This window comes from Miniopterus schreibersii, assembly GCF_964146895.1.
Source record: "Miniopterus schreibersii genome assembly, chromosome: 7".
Lineage (NCBI taxonomy): Eukaryota > Metazoa > Chordata > Mammalia > Chiroptera > Miniopteridae > Miniopterus > Miniopterus schreibersii.
The window spans coordinates 43,169,910-43,189,910 of record NC_138108.1 but is presented as its reverse complement, the minus strand read 5'-3'; the positions used below and the strand labels follow the sequence as shown (position 1 = coordinate 43,189,910).

General features: G+C 39.6%; 1 protein-coding gene across 1 annotated transcript in view; it reads left to right on the top strand.

Annotated features, from left to right (window-relative positions):
* MYO3B (myosin IIIB) overlaps window positions 1-20,001 on the top strand; it is a gene marked incomplete at its 5' end in the record, with an annotated part of 324,483 nt that overhangs the window by 188,790 nt on the left and 115,692 nt on the right. Inside the window, 2 exons of the mRNA XM_081142170.1 lie at window positions 18,161-18,272; window positions 19,212-19,374. Coding sequence (XP_080998296.1) covers window positions 18,161-18,272; window positions 19,212-19,374 — 275 coding nt within the window. The remainder of the gene's footprint in view (window positions 1-18,160; window positions 18,273-19,211; window positions 19,375-20,001) is intronic.

Genomic DNA, 20,001 nt, shown 5'->3' with positions numbered 1-20,001 from the left:
AAACGTGGCAATAGTGTAAGATGTCTCCTTTCAATAATATCAGCTCCTAAGTTCCTTCATCTAATGTAAGTTCAACTTAAATGCACTATGATGCTTGAAGGAATGCAAAAATGGAACAATGGGGTTTGCCAGGGAGCTTTAAAGAACCAAAACAGCTGTCTTGGGTTTCCCATAATCCCAACTATTTGTTTAATTTACAACCATTGTTGACCCATACAATACACCCTAGAAGTCTGTTGTTGTTTTTTTTAAATCACTTTTTTTATAATGCTTCCCATGTAGTTTAACATAAAAACAATTCTTTGAGGTTTTCCAGAGGCCATTCTGGAACAACACAAAGTTTCCTACATATATTGAGATATATATTTTTAAATTATATAGCATTCTGCAAACAACACTTTACATGATTTTTATTTATTTGTTTTTAAAAAATATCTGTATTGATTTCAGAGAGAGGAAGGGAGAAGGAAGGAGAGAGTTGAAACATCAATGATGAGCGAGTCATTGATCGGCTGCCTCCTGCACACTCTCAACTGGGGATTGAGCCTGCAACCTGGGCATGTGCCCTGACCGGGAATCGAACCGTGATCTCCTGGATCCTAGGTCAACGCTCAACCACTGTGCCACACCCAGCTGGGCATATATTGAGATTTTTAACCCTTAAAATATCAATTTCTAATTAAAACTAAGAAGTAAGCAATTAGCATTCTTTAGCATAGCAGATTTATGAAGTTATTTTATAACCTCCAGAAACATACTTCATAAATATAAAAATCAGTTCTTAACATGGACTTATTTTTGTGAACCCAGATAAAATATAAACATTATACTTATTTAATATCAATAACTTGAAAGACATGTCTGTTCTACTTAAACCAAGAAAGTTAAACTAGCTTTTATTTACTAAGGATTAATCTTAGATCATATGAACTTGAAAAGCATTTTTGTTAGTTTCTACCTTTCTGAGAAGTTTAGAATACCCAATCCTTACAAGCACTTGCCTTCAAATCAATTAATTTTAATATATTAAATTAACTTTAACATTACCATCTCACATTTACAACATACCTATGTAGACACACAGACAGACAGATGCAAACAGAGAATTTTAGCCATGAGAGAAACACATTAGTTTATAAAAGAACAAGTTAGGTCAAAATTTTGTTTTGGCAGTTGGGATAAGAAGACACAATTACATCTGTCCTTGACAAGTAAGTTCCAAATAAACTTTTCCTCTTAAAATAAGGACTGCTGTTTTTAATACTTCAGAGAATTGGGTTGCTACCTAAACAACACCATAGATTGATACATTTATCTAAATCCTTTTTTTGAAGCTTTGAGAAACCAATTAAATATATGCTTTTTATTCATTCCGCCTAATTTCATAGCTGGCTTTTTTCTAATTGTGTGTGCAGAAGATTGATTTAGAATTATCAAAGGATCCTCATCTGGGCCATCTTCCTGCAGGAGTATTACTGACTGTCATGGGTTTGCTGGCCTTGGAGGCATGATTTCCCACGTTAATTTTAATTTTCCTTTGAGATCTGTGCAGTCTGAACAAACTTCTAGGAAAAAGCAGCCTTTGCATGCACGTCTCCAGATGAGTTGAATGCAGTGGATTTCCCTATAGGAATGCTGCACACCCTAGAGGAAATTTTTTCTTAGGCAACCCTACAGAGATTCTTAGTCATCCAAGAATACCTGAGATTTGGGTTGGGGAAGCAAGTGTCCTTTCTCTTTCAGAGCTAAACAGAATTTAGTCACTCATTAACCAGCAAATATTTTGTTCAGACTCTCAGTAAGCAATCCAATAAAAAAACAAAAATTAAAAGTAGCCACTCATTTATCTTCTTTCCCTGAGTTTCTGCAACCCTTACCCACTTAGTGGATGTTCTAAGGACAGCTCAAATAAAGTTAGAACCCACTATCTAATGCAGGTAGGTCCAGGATTCCAAGAGAAAACTCACCCATGTTCACCGGTTGCAAAGTGGGGAGGTAGTGGGGCATAATGGGCCCATACTGGTACCTAGCACCGGATCTGGGTTTGCAGGTTGGTCCTAGGTGGACTTCTTCAGAATCCTGCCAACTTACACCAAGCAAGTGTTGGTGTAAGAAACATGCAAACCTGTAGAGAATTTTTATAAGTTTATTTGAGCCATTTGACAATATGCTGGGGAGGAGCAAGATCTCAGGTGCTCTGAAGGACAGTTTTACAGTTCTTTTTATACATTTGGAATTAAAGGGGGTATGTAAAGAAGATTATATGAAGGTGGGAGAAAGCAAGGCATGGAAATCTGCATGATTAGATTACAAGGGCGTTGAGAAGATTATGTGTTCTCTTGAGGGTGGTTATACCTCTGAGGGGTCTGGGAAAGAAGGTTACTTCTGGCATTTCAAAGGTGTGTTAACCTAGATGCAGAAGAACATTGGACAGGGCTGGCTTAAGGCAAAAAAAAACCCTTTTATAGGCCTGGGGCATAACTACCCATCCCTGACCTGTCCGGTTAGGAACTTATGATCAGATCACCTTTGAGGTTACTTTCAATCATTAGTGTTGTCAAATTTATTATAGAGCCCCTTTTTCATTCACATTATTATCTCCATTTTACAAATGAGAAACTGAGTCACAGAAAGAAATCAGTGACTATCCCAAGGTCCCATGCTAGTAAATGGGAGAGCTGAATTTGAACCCAGACTGTCTGGTTTCGGCATCCACACTTTAATCTTCTCAGTCCTTTGTATTCAGTCAGTGTTTGTTAAAATAAATTGCTGTGGGTCCGGCCGGGCGTGGCTCAGCAGTTGAGCATCGGTCTAAGATCCAGGAGATCGTGGTTTGATTCCTGGTCAGGGCACATGCCTGGGTTTCGGGCTCCATCCCCAGTGGGGGGCGTGCAGGAGGCAGCAGATCAATGATTCTCTCATCATTGATGTTTCTATCTCTCTCCCTCTCCCTTCCTCTCTCTGAAATTAATAAAGACATATTTAAAAATAAATAAATAAGTAAAAATAAATTGCTGTGGAGCTTTTTAAATCCAGAAATTGCCTTTACCTTAGAATGAATTGCTCTTCTTTTCTGCACAACTGCCATAGGAACACCTTGTGCATGCTAAACAGATTGGCAGGTCTTTGTTCGTAATCAGAAAGCCATTAGGCAAGTATGAACAGGTTTCAAAATGTCAGTAAATCTGAGGGTATCAAAGATTTCTGAGCCACAAGTTAATTGGTATTTTGATCCTTTTGAGCAACTTAACCACAAAATGGATGAGTTAGCAGTTTTCTCCCTTGATGTTATTCAACAAACAGGTTCACCCCTTATCTTCCTGCTCAGGAGTGCTGTTTCGTAAACTCTTAGCAGGAAATACGCAAACAAAACAAAGGCAGGGAACAGAGCCATTGCCAGTCAGGTTTATCAGGTGGAGGTAAGTAGAAGATGAAGGCTTGCTTAACGTCAGTCTTTACGTTTTTGTATTTTCTGGCATTCGGGACTGGAATCCTGATGTGCACACCTGAAAGGCAGTGTTTGGGGGATTATGTTGTTGGTTGTTGGGTTCCAGAATGGGGAAGGACTTCCCCAAGTCACCCAAGTCTGCAGACTTGGCCAAACCTAAAATACTTCCTTCCCCCATGATCCTTGAGTTTTCTGGCAAAATGACTTGGAAGTCCCCTTCCAGTTTTCTATTCACAGACCTTTGAGGAAATGGTTGTTCTCAACTCCCTCTCATCAATGAGGCCAGGTGGGTTGGAAGTATTTATCTATTGTCACATAGGCATGAAAGAGGCCACCTGGCAGTGCTGGGCAGGTAGCTGAAACCTCCTGGAAGTTATACTGATGAGGGAAATCACAGAAAATGACTGAATGTTCATGGCTTCGTGCTCAATGGGCTCAGAAGCATAGTTTGGCAGAAGGCCTACACTGGAACAAACACATATGACTGCATGTGTTGGGATGTGTTCTGGCAAATGTCTAAAGGATAGGACAGCACATTCAGTTCAAAGTCTTAAGGTTTATTTACTGAACTATTGTAGTAAATCATGCAGGTTAGCAAGATTGGATTTCTAGTCTCCTTTTGGACACAATGTTTGGCAAATAACCTAACATTTCTGTAAAAGATGTTTTCTTGTCTGCAATAAGAAGGTAGGAATATACAGAGCCCATGTCCGGAACATTTTCAAGGCTGCATGCAGATTCCTGGGCCTTCCTCAGCCTCTAAGTTCTCCAGAAAGGCCCACATCTCTCAGGACCCGATTCATAACAGTTGTTAAACTAATGTCTGTTGAGCAGAATGAAACTCCTCCCCCTTCTCTCACCAGCAGCTTCCACTTTCTTCTCACAATGGCCCGAGAGCCATGGTGCCCTGGTATCTCCTTCAGCCCACTCTCCCTTCTCTTCCTCCATGTTCTCTCCTTCAGAAATCTAGGTGTCACCTTTGTCTTCTCCTCAGTTTCTTCGAACAGCCCATTACCAGGTTATGCTGACTTTACCTGTTGAAGTTTTTCCATAAGGTCCCCTTGGGAACCTCCCATCCCTTTCCTTAAAGCTTCATTAATCACCCACTTCTCCCAATGTCTATTCTTCTTTTTCTTTAATAACAACTTAATTGAGATATATTTCACATATGATAAAAATCACCCTTTTAAAATGCAATTCAATGGTTTTAATATATTCACAGAGATGTGCAACCATCATCACTATCTAAACTAAGCAACTATTTGTGTGCTTATGGTCTTTCATATATCTCCTTTGAAAAAAATGTTTATTCAAATTCTTTGCTCGTTTAACTGTTGATTTTTATATATTCTGGATACTAGCCTCTTATCAGATATATGATTTGCAAATATTTTATCCCATTCTGTGCGTTGTTGTTCCAATTTCTTTCTTTTTTTAAAAAATATATCTTTTTATTGACTTCAGAGAGAGGAAGGGAGAGGGAGAGAAAGATAGAAACATCAATGATGAGAGAGTCGTCATTGATCGGCTGCCTCCAGTACTGGGGATCGAGCCCACAACACGGGCATGTGCCCTGACTGGGAATCGAATCACGATCTCCTGGATCCTAGATCAATGCTCAATTGCTGAGCCACACCTGGCCAGGCCATTGTTCCAATTTCTTAATGATGTCCTTTGAGGCACAGAAATTTTTACTTTTGATGAAATTGTTGATGAAATTTTGATGAAATTTTGATGAAATTTTCTTTCATTGTTTATCCACTTGGGGTCATATCTAAGAAACCATTGCTTTATACAAGGTTATGAAGATCTATTGCAATGCATTTTACAGTTTTATCTCTTATATTTAGATCGATGGTCCATTTTGAGTTAATTTTTATACCTGGTGTGAGGTAGGAGTCCAACTTAATTCTTTTATACAAAGATGTTCAGCTTTTCCAGCATTATTTGTTGAAAATACTGTTCTTACCCTGTTGAATTATCTTGGAATTTTTGTTAAAAATCAATTCACCATAAATTGGTTACAAATTATTTCTGAAGTCTCAGTTCTATTCTGTTTATCTATGTATATTCCAGGGCTTTTAAAGCTCTTTTGCCCGCCCTCTTGACATAGCTTCCTAAACGAACTTCCTCCCTATTCTGTTCTTTAAAGAGCCACCCGAATAGGATTTACCTAAACGTCCTATCTAAGTATTCCCAGAGAACTTAGTGGGCTAGATTTCCCAGACAGGAATGAGAGTGGGGTACAGGTGAAATAAGTATTTTCAGAAGCCCCCATGGGAGAATGAGATGTGGTAGGAGGCTTTATTGGCATGGAGTTACATTCCTCGGGTTCCAAAGTCCCATGCCCCTTAAACCAGTCCTGAAAGAGGGCAGCTGTGCATTCAGCAAAGCCAAAACAAAGCCAACGCTTCCGTCCCATGCTGCAGCTGGGGTCCAGTTCAGCACTGAGGCTAATTAAAGTCCATTAGTCCATTGTGTGGAGCCCACATGACAGTGGGCCACATGGGCGAATGCAGGGGAGTAGTCCCTCTGCAACAGGAGTCACAGGAACACAGGCAAACAGGACAGGCAAGAGGCCAGATCAAGGAGAAAACCAAGAGAAAGCGCCCCTTTGTTCAGAAGTTTAAATATTCAGGTTTCATGCCCTTGCAGTGGCCATGTCTATTCTGGTCACTGACTCACTCCCAAGTATGATTGACAGACAGGTAGGACCCTTCCCACATCACTAGACCTTACTGGGCATGTGTCCCAATTGCCTTTGTCCAGTCCCTTCCCCCAGCGATCAGTGGGGGACAGACTTGGAGAGTGTTAAATTAGCAAAGCTGTATAAATGGCAAGCCTATATTATCTAATCTTCCCTTTACTCCTTTCCTGTTAAATAATAACCAGATCATTACAATGGTATTATAAGCATATTGCTTGCTTGATTAAAATCCTTATTTGAAATGACCACCCAGACCTCCACTGCATAAGCTTCGGCCCTCTGCCTGAGACAGGGTGGTCTCCTTGATCTGGCCCCTGTCTGTCTCTCTAGTCTCTTTTCTCTTGTCTTCCTGCCTCTCAGCTCAAACTCCAGCAAAAACTGAACTCCTTGGAGCTATACCCCATGCTGTTCCATGCTTCTGTGCTTTTGTTCATGCTGAGTTGCTAAATCCCACTTCTCCAAGTCCTCAGTGGGCTGACTTCACCAGGCTAACCCCTGCTCATTCCTTAGGACTTTGATCAGGCATTACCTTCCCTGCAACACTGTCCTGACTCCTGCAGGCTGGATTAGGAGCTCCTCTGATGAACTTCATTGGTGGCATTTACTGCGTTGTAATGGAAACTAGCTGCCTGCCTATTTCTTACCTTGAGATTAGCCACCTGGGAGGCAAGGCTTTTTTCAGCCAACTTTATATTTGTACTGTCCAGCACAGCGCTTGCTTGAGTAGGAGCAGGCAAGATACTGAGGACCCTTCCATCCCTTCCATTGCCATGGAAAGGCCTGTATGCAGTTATAAGCATGCAACAAATTCTTTCAGTTCTTACAAAGTGAACTGAATATCATTAGTTATCACTGTGAAAACTTTGGCTATGAGGACAGTCCCTTACAGAGCCCCAAGGTTAGAATTAGCTCATAGGACAGGAGCTGGGAGAAAAAGCAGCATCACAGAAGAATCCAAACATCTTAAGATAAGGCTGAAATCCAAATTTCAATTTTCAAAGAATTAAGCTCCTACTCTTTTCTCTCTGGAGTCAGCAGTGGGTAAGAAAACAGAAGTCCTCCAGGGGCCAGAGTGGCGACGCCATCCTGTCTCTCACAGGACATTCCCGGGTGTCTTTCCACCTGTAAAAACTTAGGTGAGAGACCGCCATAAAACAGTTCTTAATATGCCATGCAGATAAGCTAGTATATCTGCAGCAAAGTGAACAGAATCCCCAGTTGCCGGCAAGTTGATTTACACAGCAGCGAGGGAACGCTAAGAGATAGTGCTTAGGGAGGGTAATGGACAGCTCCAACACTGGGAGTAAAATATATTGCATGCTTGTGCACAGTCTCTGCATTTGCCTTCTGGGGGCAGCAACTGAGTGCTGGGAGGGATTGCTAACAGCTACTGTCCTTGTATACTGTCATTTCCACCCATTTTTCTTTGTTTAATTGAAGGTGAGTTGCTCACCCTTCTCCAACTGTGTATGTGCTGATGTCTTTTATGTTGGTGAGACCTTAGATGACTTCTTTACTCTCTTAACTCTTACATTACCATTGTTATAGTCTCAGTGCAGTAAGCAAAAGATATTTTAAGAGTGCCTTTTATAATACTATTGAAAGATGCTAAGAGATGGCCTGGTTCAACTTTCCCATTTCATAGATGAGGAGACTGAAGCCAGAGAAATGAAATAGCTTCCTCCAGGTGCCATCTCTAGAAGGTGGCAGTATCAGTCTCTGCAGGTTGCTATAGACTAGAGAGAATTTCTGTGACCACTTCCCTTCATCCTCGGGGGCAGGATGGGTTCAGACTGGCCTTGCCTAGGCTGAGGTTCTTCCCAACTTGCCTATGGCTATAGACAATTCAAAATCCCAAAACTCATTATTTTAAGGTTTTGCCTTTCTCATGGAGCCCACACAGCTTCAGATGTCTTTCACCTATTCAAGTACCAGAAAAGCCATTTCTATAGCTGACAGCTATGCAAATCCAGCCTCAGATTTGGAGTGACGATTCACAAAGTGTTACAAGAGGTAATATCAGTCGCTGTGTTTTCCACAGATACTGAGTGCTGGCAGTCATAAGTCCAGGCTGTCTTTCCCGATTCCCCTAATATCTGTATTGTGGGGAGCCTCATAAGTTAATTCAATTATAAGGAAGACCCCATGTAGAAATAGAAACACAGGGAGCAATGGCCACGTTATAGAAACAGTGCAAGAAGAAATAACAAAGGAAAGCAAGAAACAAGAGCTTACGAAGAGGTCTGACAGTATCAGTGCCGGCGAGAAGGCTGCCACACTGGACCTTTGGACTGGCCACCAGCTTGCTCTATGAAAGTCAGTGGCTGAAAGAAAACTCTGTCCCTGCTTGGGGAATCCTTAAAACAAATTTCAGTGGGACTAACTTATGTTAATAATGATGACAATGAGGCAAAAAGGAAGAAAAAAGAATGAAGAAAGTAATGGACATAAAGGAGAAAAAGTAGAAGGGAAGGAGAAGGCCAGGAAACCTACTGGCACAGAGATGGCAAATGAGCGCCACTTAACTCGGCAGCCCCAGCTGCAGACCTGGTCCTCAATCACGCGCATTTTCTTTGGAGCCCAGATGTGGCTGTGGGTTCCCCCCAACACAGCACTCTAGGAAGCCACTGCCCAGTCCATCAGGTGACCCCGTTGACCTCTTAGCCATTCCTATTCTAGTACATTTTATTTTCTTCACAGCAAAAATCTGCTCACCACTAAGCATCATGGTTTGGGGATGACTCAGAGGAAAGATTGCTAGCTACTTTGTCATTTGGTTGGGGAAGAGAAAAATAGATTTTTTGTTAAAGGGAAGAAGGTAAAGGGGCATTTATTGATCACTTGCTTCTGGCAGACGTCATGCTGGTGCTTCACAGTATCATGTCACTTAACACTGGTAAAAGCCCCCTAAATCAATGAAATTATTTTAATTTTACACAGGAGGAAACTGGCTTAAAGTTACACAGATAGTGTGTGGTAGTCAGGATATGAAATGAGTCTGATTTCAAAGTCCATTCCTCAAATAGGTAAATGAGACAGTTAAATCCAATATTCATTGTGAAACCCATCTGTAGAATTCATTCAGAAAAAAAATACACTAATAATTTTGTCAGTTGTAAAATAGAATAATTAGTTTAACATTTAACTTTCTATCACCAATTAATTTGTGAATAAACTCAGCCTCAATCTCTAATTCCCAGTGCTTTTTTCTGTAGAAGGTCTCCCATTTAAAGCTTCTGAGCAGGCAGAAGCAGCAGCAGCAGAAACATTTATTAAGCACCTATTGTGTATGCTGAGTGCTGTAGTAAGTAATACTGAATTAGAAGGAATTTACAACCTCAGGCCTCCACTATCTAATATAGATTGTAATAAAAGACCAGAAGTTTAAAAGAAATGAAAAAATATATCAGAATAATGTAGATAGTGACTTCTTATCCCAAGGCCCAAATTTAGGAGTCTTCTTAAGGATATAATAGCTTTTTTTTTTTGGTAGCAGATGGTGGCCAGCTGTTCTGTCTTTACTGAAGGCCAAACATGAAGGGAAAAAATATGAGAAAGAACTTAATAAACTAAATCTGGATTTTCATACACTAAAGGGAAATGGGCAATTGGGGCTAATTATCAAATTGTCCAAGCCAAAATAGCTTAGTTCCCTCTATTACCTACATAGGATAAAATTATTTGTATGGATTGAATTGTTTGATAATTGTCCTGTATTTTGGGTATCTGAGTAGACAGTCTGGGTGGTCACTGATATAGATTGAGGGTCCCTCAAGGAATATTTTGAACTAGGAGAAGGGTTAACGTTCTTTGCCATATGACTGGGGATGTTTCTACTTAGATGCAAGTGATAGTAATCAAATTAGTAGCTACATGATTCTTTGACCAGGATTTGGGCCCATTGTAATTAAACCATAACAATTTTACCTAATGCTTGAAATTAATTTGTAATTAAAAAATAATTATGAATACCATTTTCTTTAAAATGTATTTATTTATTCTAATCCTCACCTGAGGATATATTTATTGATTTTATAGAGTGAGAAAGAGGAGGAGAGAGAGAAACATCAATGTGAGAGAGAAACATTGATCAGATGCCTCCTGTATTCACCCTGACCAGGAATCGGATCCACAACTGTTTTGGTGTCCGGGACAATGTTCCAACCAACTGAGCTACCTGGCTGGGGCTCCTCTAAATTTTGTAAACATTACAGATAAGACTAAAGTCTTTCTGCACCCCTGATTGCATTTCCCAGGGTCCTGGCCCATGATGACCCCTCTCCAGAGTAGCTACCGTTATTCCTTTGGTAATTTTACCCTTCAGAACACACACACACACACACAGAAGAAAAAAACACCCTGCTTTTTTAGTTTAACTTGAATCACACATTTTGTACCGTTTGGCAACTTGCTTTTCTATTTAACAATATGTATTAGAGATAAACCCATGTTGCTCCATAGCTCTAATACATTCCTTTTAACTCCCTCATTGAAATCAGTAATATTCATTTAGCCATTCCTCTACTGGTGGCTATTGACATTGTGTCCAATTGTTTAGCGATATTCAATAAAATAATCCTAAATATTAAACGTGTGTAAGAATTTCTTAAGCAGATTTCTTAAGTATGTCTTAAGAATTTCTTAAGTAGATTTTGAGCAATTGACCTTCCCAAGGGAAAATGATGTACTCTAGAAAGTCATTTGGACCTAACAAAGAGAAAAGATGATGGAAAGACATGGGAGCCAGTTTCTTTCCCAGATAGACTGTGTCACGGTAGGCAAGTCATTTCCCTTCCCTGGGATTCTTTTTCTCTCAGTCAGTGGTTCTTCATGCATGATAAGCTCCTAGAGGGCTTGTTCAAATACAGATTGCTGAACCTCACCCCCAGAGTTTCTGATTCAGCAGGGGTGTGTGCGCAAGTTTCTAGGTGCTGCTGGTGCTGCTAATCAAGAGCCACTGTCGTAGGTGTATGTTGAGGAGAATAGACTGTGAAAAAAGTCATTGTTGAAATTCTAAGAGCCCCAATCAGACTACCTAGGCAAATTTTTAAAGTTTTCCAACTTATCCAAATATAATGACAATAACCCAAGACTAGTCACAGTAACAGTATTGGGTTAATGATAGAAATCAGTTTTAAAAATCACAGAAGCAATTCTTTAGGCCAACAGGCAAGTCAACATAGTATCATTGTTGGAAAGAATCTTAAAGGGCCATTCAGTTCAACTACCTAGCTAAAACTAGAATTGCTTCAGCAACATTCTTGACTTTGTCAATCCACTTACCATTGAACAGTTCCAGAATCTAGGAATTCACTCTCTGGCTCCTGAGGGAGGCCATTCCACAATTTTAGATGTTTGATCACAACTATGATCCTCCTAACCTTGACCAAAACCATCCTTCAGAAGCTTCTATGCATCCACCCCAGTTCTACCTCTGGGCTTTAGAGAACAAAATCTCCCTTCTCTACTTGATGGCAGTCAATTATGTTATCCTAAGTCAATGGTTCTCAAACTCTATAGCACATTGAAATCACCAGAGGAGCTTATTAAAATACAGATTCCTAGTCCAATAACAGAGATTCTGATTCTGTGTCTGAAGTGTGGCCCAGGAATCTACATCTTTTATGAAATCTTCAGGTGGATCTGATGCAGGTGGTCTGTGCATGACAGTTTAAGAGACTAACAGGGTTCAGGGAAAACTACCCCAAAATATGACACCATGGCATATTGAATAGTTCAAGCTGGAGGAATTTGAGAAATGGCATGTGTAGGAAGGGCTTTCTGACCTTCTCCTGAAGCAGATCATAGAACCCCCGTGTGAGAGGTGGCCTCCCGCCACCTGGAGGAAAGGAACATCCTGATCTCCAAAGAAAAAGGGACAGAGAGGAATCTGAACAGACAGATCTGGTTAAGTTTCCCCCAGTTAACTACACTTAGCTCATACTCTTTGTCCCATCATCTTTCCACAACTCTCCACTCTTCATCAAACCTAGCATAAAACACTCAGGTTTAATAATTTCTTCTGGTCTTCATTTCCTTACAAAGGCTCATCTGTCACATAAAACTTATATTGAACAAATTTGTATGCTTTTCTCCTATAAATCTGTCTTTGTCAGGCTTCTCATTTTCAGACCCAACCAGTGACCCTAAGAGGGCCAAGGAAAACTTTTCCCTCTCCTACTAGACCCTGTAAAATCTTTTTGTTTCTAAGCTCAATGCCCCCAATGTCCTCAGCAATTCCTCATATAACATGGCTTGCTTCTGTTCACTATCCTGTTTGCTAAATGCTGTTCGCCAGAAGACACCCCAAAATATATTCATTACCCCCCCACCCTGACTTTATTATTTTTCATAGCACTCATTCCTACCCTAATGATGTCCTGTATGTGCTTGCTTAATGTTTGTACTTGTTAAAGTTTTATGAGGGCAGGAATATTATCTGTCTCACTCACTCATGTCATTCCAGCACTCCCACTAGTATCTGGCACATCAATAGGTCCTAAATAAAGTTTTATTTAATGAAAAAATGAGTAGAATGGGGTGAAAGCAAATTTAATTTAGAAAGTGATGGATGGGAATAACATGGTTATACCAAACCCTAAAACTATCTGAAAAGAATGGTTCATCCTAACACAAGGTATTTGCTTAAGGGTTTTTAAAATAAAGTAAATTTAAAATAACCTTTAAAAAAGTTGGGATTTCAAAAACTTCTTTAAAAGATGTAAATTCTTCCCAAACAATGTAATGCAAGAGCAAAATGACCAAGATAAGAGGTACAAATTAAAAATGTCAGGGGTTACAAAAATGTAAGCAATCTACAATGCCAATACAATTTGTTTTTATCTAAAATGGATGACTCTTGCCCGGCTGGGCGTGGCTCAGCGGTTGAGCATCGACCTAGGATCCAGGCGATCGGGGTTCGATTCCCGGTCAGGGCACATGCCCAGGTTGTGGGCTTGATCAATGACTCTCTCATCATTGATGTTTCTGTCTCTCTCTCTCCCTCTCCTTTCCTCTCTCTGAAATCAATAAAGATATATTTAAAAATAAATAAATAAATAAATAAATAAATAAATAAATAAAAAATAAAATGGATGACTCTCAGCTCTCTCTCCTCTTTCCTCTCTCCTTCCAGGAGTATGAATACTCATTAGTAAAAAAATAGAAAAATTAAATTCATTGTACATATTGTCCATTGTCAGAAGATGTCATTGTCAGAGGACTTTATTGAAAACAAAAGAAAAGTTCAGCCACATTAGTAATTAAAGAAATACAAATTAAAACTATAACTAAATACCACTTTACACCTATTTTGACTGTCATCAGTAAGTCTGACAATTCCTTGGACTGACACGGATAGAGAGTAATAGGACTCTCATACCCTACTGATTAGGGTATAAATTGGTGTGATCACTTTTTAAAAATTAAATTTATTAGGATAACATTGGTTAATAAAATTACATAAGTTTCCATGTACAATTCTATAATACATAATCTGTATATTGTATTGTGTTCACCATTCAAAGTCAGATCTTTTTCCATCACCACATTTGACCCCCTTAATGCTTTACTACCCCACCCCCTTTTCTCTGGTAACCACCATGCTCTTGTCTGTATCTATGGCCTCTTGCCTGTTTGTTTATTTTTGTTTGTTCACTTGTTGCTTTCAGTTTTCTGTCCCACATATGACTGTCAGCTGGTACAGCCGCTACGGAAAACAGTATGATGCAGGTTCCTCAAAAGATTAAGAATAATCATGTGATGCAGCAACCCCTCTCCTGGGCATCTACCTGAAAAACTCGAAAACATTTGTTTGCAAAGATATGTGCACCCTTGTGTTCATTGCAGCGCCATTCACAGTGGCCAAGACACAGAAACAACTGCCGTGCCCTGCAGTAGGTGCCTGGATAAAGAAGAGGCGCTGCATATATACACTGGTGTGATCGCTTTTGAAAACAGTTTGACTTTTTCAGTAAACTCCACCATGAACATATTACACTAACCAATATTTCTCAAAAGTTATAAATAGAAAAGTGGCAGCAGTCCACTAGACCTTTAAGACTTCTTGGTGTCGCTGCATTTACCTAAGTGTGAGGACTTTCTGAGTCTCCTTTGGATCAAACCTCTTACAGCCTGAATTTTTGTACTTCTTTCTTCTTGTTGTTAAAAGATAATTTTCAAGAGAAGGAAAAATCATGACTCACATACAGATGCAATGATGAATATGTTTAACGAATTTATTTTATTTGTGTGATATGAGGGAACCAGGCAGATGTTACAATCAATTCAGAGGAAAAGTCAAAACAGCACAGGCTTATTGAAATAAAGGAATGTTGAGATAAATTGTAAGTGGAGACAAAACTGTTTATTCCACAGTGGGGAGAAAGTCAATCAAAATCTTCCCCAGACTAGACAATTTATTTATCTATCAGTTACCTACATTTAGAAAGAGTTGCAAAATAGCTCAAAGAAGATTAACAGGGCTAGACTCTGATAACCCAGAAGAGTATGCTAACGATAATGTATGTGGTTTCCCATTGCAAACTGATACCCTAGTCCAAATAGAATATTGTTTGGATCGCTCACACATGTGTTAAGGCATGCCTGACAGCTGGTGTCCCAGTAGAGGAAATCAACACTTCTTCTAAGTCAAAAGCCAATATTCCAGATTATTATAGACACAAGTTCCAGTGACCTGGAAAGTGCTGGAGGATCACAGGTCCCTGTTAGAGAGTCATAGATACTACCAGGTGTATACAATAAGAGCTAGGAGTGGATGCAGGTTTGGATGACTGTAAAGAAGCCTGAACTTGGAATTAGAAGACTTGGGTAAGCCTCAGGTCTTCTACTTACTAAGTCTGTGACCTTGAGCCAGTTGTCTTCTCTCTGGCTTTCTCCTCTATACAAACTAAGAATTTTATTGATGACTCTAAGTTTCCTTCCGGACTAAATGTTCATTAGAGTAGCCAACCAATTCCTTGCACAGATGGCCCTGAAGCAGTGCCTGGGCATGGAGAGTTTTGACACAGGACACAGAAGATCTGTTTGTGAGCATGAGGAGAAACTGCTGGATTTGGATGTCCTAGATCCCCAGTGTGCAGCACAGAAGCCCAAAATCTGTGGGAAACTTGGGAAGTTCAGTGACAGAGAAAAAATGATAAGAGAGGAAAGGAAGTTACCAAAGAATAGCCTTCTATCAACTCATGGTTTTGCACGTGACTTTAGCAACATTATAGGGAGTTTGTCACCAGTGTTGGCTCTGTCTCCACTCAGTGGTATCTAAATGACAGCAAAAGGGAACTGGAACTGTATTAGGGTCCAGAAAAATAGTCCAATTGTGTGTGTGTGTGTGTGTGTGTGTGTGTGTGTGTGTCTGTGTTTTAGAGGGGTGCGGAGATTTCAAAGAATTGGCTCATATGATTGTGGGGCTGGCAAATCAGAAATCTGCAGGGCAGACTGGCAGGGGACTAAAGTCTTTTCTCTTAAGACTTTCAACTTATTGAATGAGGCCCACCCACATAATTTGCTTTATTGAAGTATTAACAATATTAATTATTTCTGACCAGAAGAACTTAGGTTTTCTTTAATTTTTCTTAGCAAATGTTTTGTATTTTTCAGTGTGCAGGTCTTACACGTTTATTTTTAAATTTATCCCTATGTATTTCACATTTTAAATGTTATTATAAATGATATTGTCTTTTCAATTTCAATTTTAAATTGTTTGTTGCTAGTATATAGAAATGCAACCTTACTAAACTCACTTATTAGTTCTGGTAGTTTTTTTGTAGATTCCATTGCATTTTCTACACAGACTATTGTGTTGTCTTCTAATTAAGATAATTCTACTTATTCCTTTCTTTTACAGATGCCTTTTATTTCTTTCTCTTGTCTTATTACACTGGGGGACCTCTGGTACGATGCCATGACCTGCCCAGACAGGCCCGAACTCAACTCCTGGTTATCCTTCCTCCCCTTAGCTCCACAGGACATCTTCTCTGAGCAGATTCCTAGGCTTGGCTAAATGATCTAACATGGTCCTACCTACCATTCTGGGGTTCTGAGAGAGTACTGCCTCCCCTCAAAGATAAAAACACAGACTCAGAGCCTTGGATACAGTCCCAGGGTCTCTGAATGCAAATGTTTTCCAGCAAATTCAGCATTGTATCCTAACTTGTAAAATAATCTTGTAATGCAAAGATAAAGTTAAATGACTCAAGTGCTCATCTGGTATGTTTATTTTTTCCATAAACAGATATGGGAATGTTTGGCAGGAGGAAGGGACATATTTTATATTTTTGGTGATTTTTTTAAATAAGTAAAAACAGCTCTATCTTTAAAAGTCATTCCAAAATAACAGATCAGCCTTGTCTGAGGAATGGCAGGACAATCCTTTGACAAGGAAATTAAGTTTATTTTTTAAGCTTCCAAGGGGTTGAATTTAATTATAGATGGCAGCAAAGAGCAGGGAAAAGATCCTTAAAAGTTTTCAAAAGAAAAACTAAGGTAAGGTGTTTCTAAAAGGACTCTATATTTTTTAAATGGGGAGAATAAAGAAAAGGATAGAGAAAACCCTTTTGTTGGTGTTCTTTGAATCTACCCAGAAATTCTTTTATCTGAAAGTATGGAAGTTCAGTAGAATAAGTATTTTAAGAAGACAAATGTGGTTTTGGTGATTGTATCAAGAAAAACATACCTCCTCTACACCTTGAGACAGATGTGCGGCTCAGCAGACAGAGTCAGCAGCGTTAGGCTATGACCACTTTGCTATCTATGGATTGCTTCAGATGGGACTTTTCAAGGCAGAGTCAAAATTTATACAATGGTGTTACCGGACTACAGGAGTTTGTTCACCTGTGGGCATCAAAGCCCAATCAAATGGGAACAGCAGTTTGCAGCAAAGAAAGTAAAGGTTTATTTAAGGAAATGGCACCAAGCCCAGAATCACAGGTGAGCAAATGCTCTAAGACCTAGCTCCCTGGTGGCTTCTAGGGGATGGGTTATATGGGGGGGGAATCATTAATCATAGTGACTAAGGGGGTTAGGACCATGGTTAGGCTTTGTTCCTAAGATTATTTGATGCTGACCAGGAGCTCACTGTCCTGAGGGCTTAATGATTAAGGGAGTGGACATGCAAGGGAGAGGGAGGTGGGTGAGCCAGGGTCCCCTTGGACTGGACAAGGCCAGTTTCCATCAAAGGAAAGAAGGAGAAAAGGTCAGATTAAAGAAATGAAGTTTTTGCAGTTACAATAGAATTACAATTTTAAAAAGGTCCTCAAAAAAAAACAAAACAGAAAAAACTAACAATCTGATCAAATATACGGTTCAAAAATGTCCTTTGACTTTTAACAACATGTCCTAGGAAAGAAAACTACAGAATTATCTTGAACCAAACAAATAAGTTACCACTGGCAAGTCTGTGGCACTAGTAAAACAAAATAAAAAATTCTCTTGATCATATAGATATCTCTATGAAAATCATTTTTTCAATCTGTACAAAAGGTCTTCATAAAAATTTAATGGCTATCTACTATGTGATGTTTGATTTTATTTACTTTTTTACTCTTCAGAGTTTATGTTTTCCAAATCTTACCCAGATGAGTATGGCACTTAGCTCAGATATTTCTAGCAGCAGACTTCCCCTCCTGCTGGAAATTATTTTTATAATAGTAATACTAACATTTTATGTGATGATTTTTACTAGAAGAGCTATCTAAATTTCAGCTTTCCAAAACTATTAGGTATTTTGTTTTTTTAATGCAAAAGATATATGTATTCAATATAAATTACAAAGCAATATCAAGAGGGAATATACATAGCAAAAAATATGAAAGTAAGTAAGAGCCAATAAGCATAAATTATGTATCTTTCACCATCTAGTACATTATTATCAATGCTCAAGAAATATTTGCTCTTAAAAAACAAAGCATGTCCATGGGCCTTGAGCAATTCTTCTATACTAAATCAAATGATGACTAAACATGTTTTATCTTACTCTTATTTTGTAGGTATTATTACTTGGCTTTCAGAGCACATCAAACACCTGTTGCTAGCAAAGAGAGCTGTGTCGCTATCTTGGAAAAGTCCAGATTAGATCACTGGGTGCTGGGAAAAACAAAGGTAATTCTCCCTTTATTGTTCAGATTGTCACCCGTGATGCTCTACTATGTACCCTTGTCTCTTGTCAGTGATATGAACGGCTCTGTAGGTTGTGTAGCTTAGCAGACAAGACCCCAATTTAACAATAATCTTGGCTAGTCTTGGGTCAGGAGTCCCAGGACCTCAAGGACCAGAGGAGGAGGGTATGCCCTTGTTCTGCATATAGTTGGAGAGCCATTTAGCATTTCTAGAATGAGATCTTTGAGTTTATTTTAAAATGTCCCTTTTTTTAATGCTACTTATTTCAGCACCACATGCAAATACACAAATCATATTAATGACAATAATGAGTGTATTTTATAGTTTTGTCAATTTTTCATTAGACTCGTGTTATTTATTGCAAACACTGATTAGAAGTCTCGTAGTGTGTAGCTTTTCATTTGGGAGAACATCACATCCATGCAGGATCCTAGATTTTTATGGTCCATTCTGAATTGCCCCGCACAGCCAGCCTTACCCTGAGTGGTGATGGCAACACTGCTGCTCCTCAGTGTAGAAATTAGGTCACTGTGGGTCATCTGGGACCCTCCCCCTGTGAACTTCTGTTGGCTAGGGGTCAGTTCTGTTGGTTAGCGTCTCTATTAGGCTGTGGGGAAAGAGACTAGAGATAAAGCTGAGAAAATGGAATTCATGGCAGAAATGAAGCAGACTTGGGAATATTTGGGATCTCCTAAAGCCTTATTAACTTAATCATATGGTGTATCCATAATCATAGATTGGCTCAACCTTTGAAGTGGAATTGTATTAGCTTCCAGGAAGTTCATAATATCAGCATAAGTCAAGTCACTGTAAACTGTATTTAGATAATGGTTTTAATATTTATATTAAGAATGTGCTGTAATAGAATGAGTGTCTGTTTAGGGGCCCAAATGTAATGCTAAAACTAATGTCTTGTTTCAGGTTTTTCTCAAATATTACCATGTCGAGCAGTTAAATTTGCTGTTGCAAGAAGTCATAGGCAGAGTGGTTGTGCTGCAGGCCTATGCCAAGGGGTGGCTTGGAGCCAGGAGGTACAAAAGAGTCAGAGAGAAGAGAGAGAAGGGGGCCACTGCCATCCAGTCAGGTAAACGGTTCTGCATCGTGGCATTTCATTAAGCACTGGTTCTCAGTGGCTTCTTCCCTCCCTTCCTCCCCTGCTTTCTTCCTTCCTTGCTTCAGCAAACATTTATTGAGCGCGTACTACAGGCCAAGTCCTGTGCCAGGTGCTGAGGCTATAGCCGTGAACAAGACCACTATGGTCCCTGACCTCCAGATAATATACAAGCCATCTCAACACACTGTGGCGAGTGACAAGACAGAGGCAGTAGGAAGTGAACAGATGAAAATCCAAATCACACAGACATGTGTCCCAGCTCCCAGATGACTGACATAATTTACCCTTCAGGTCCGTTACCAGGTTTTCAGCATCAGAATTTCTAATGCCACTTCCAGAAGGCGTTTCTAACCCAGACAGAGCTTGGAAACCAAAGGAACGGATCACTAGGCTCCGTCAGATGCCCAGCCCAGCCAGTACCTCCTTGCACACATGTGTGTCATTTATGTTACAAACAGCACTTGGCTCCTGTGCTCTTGATGAGTGACTGTGAAAGCCCCAGCCCATCTTGAACATAGCAGATGATCTCCTTTGTGCTCTCATAATGTTCATTCTGGACTTCCTGACCTCACTCAGCAACGTGGAGAGCTGGGACTC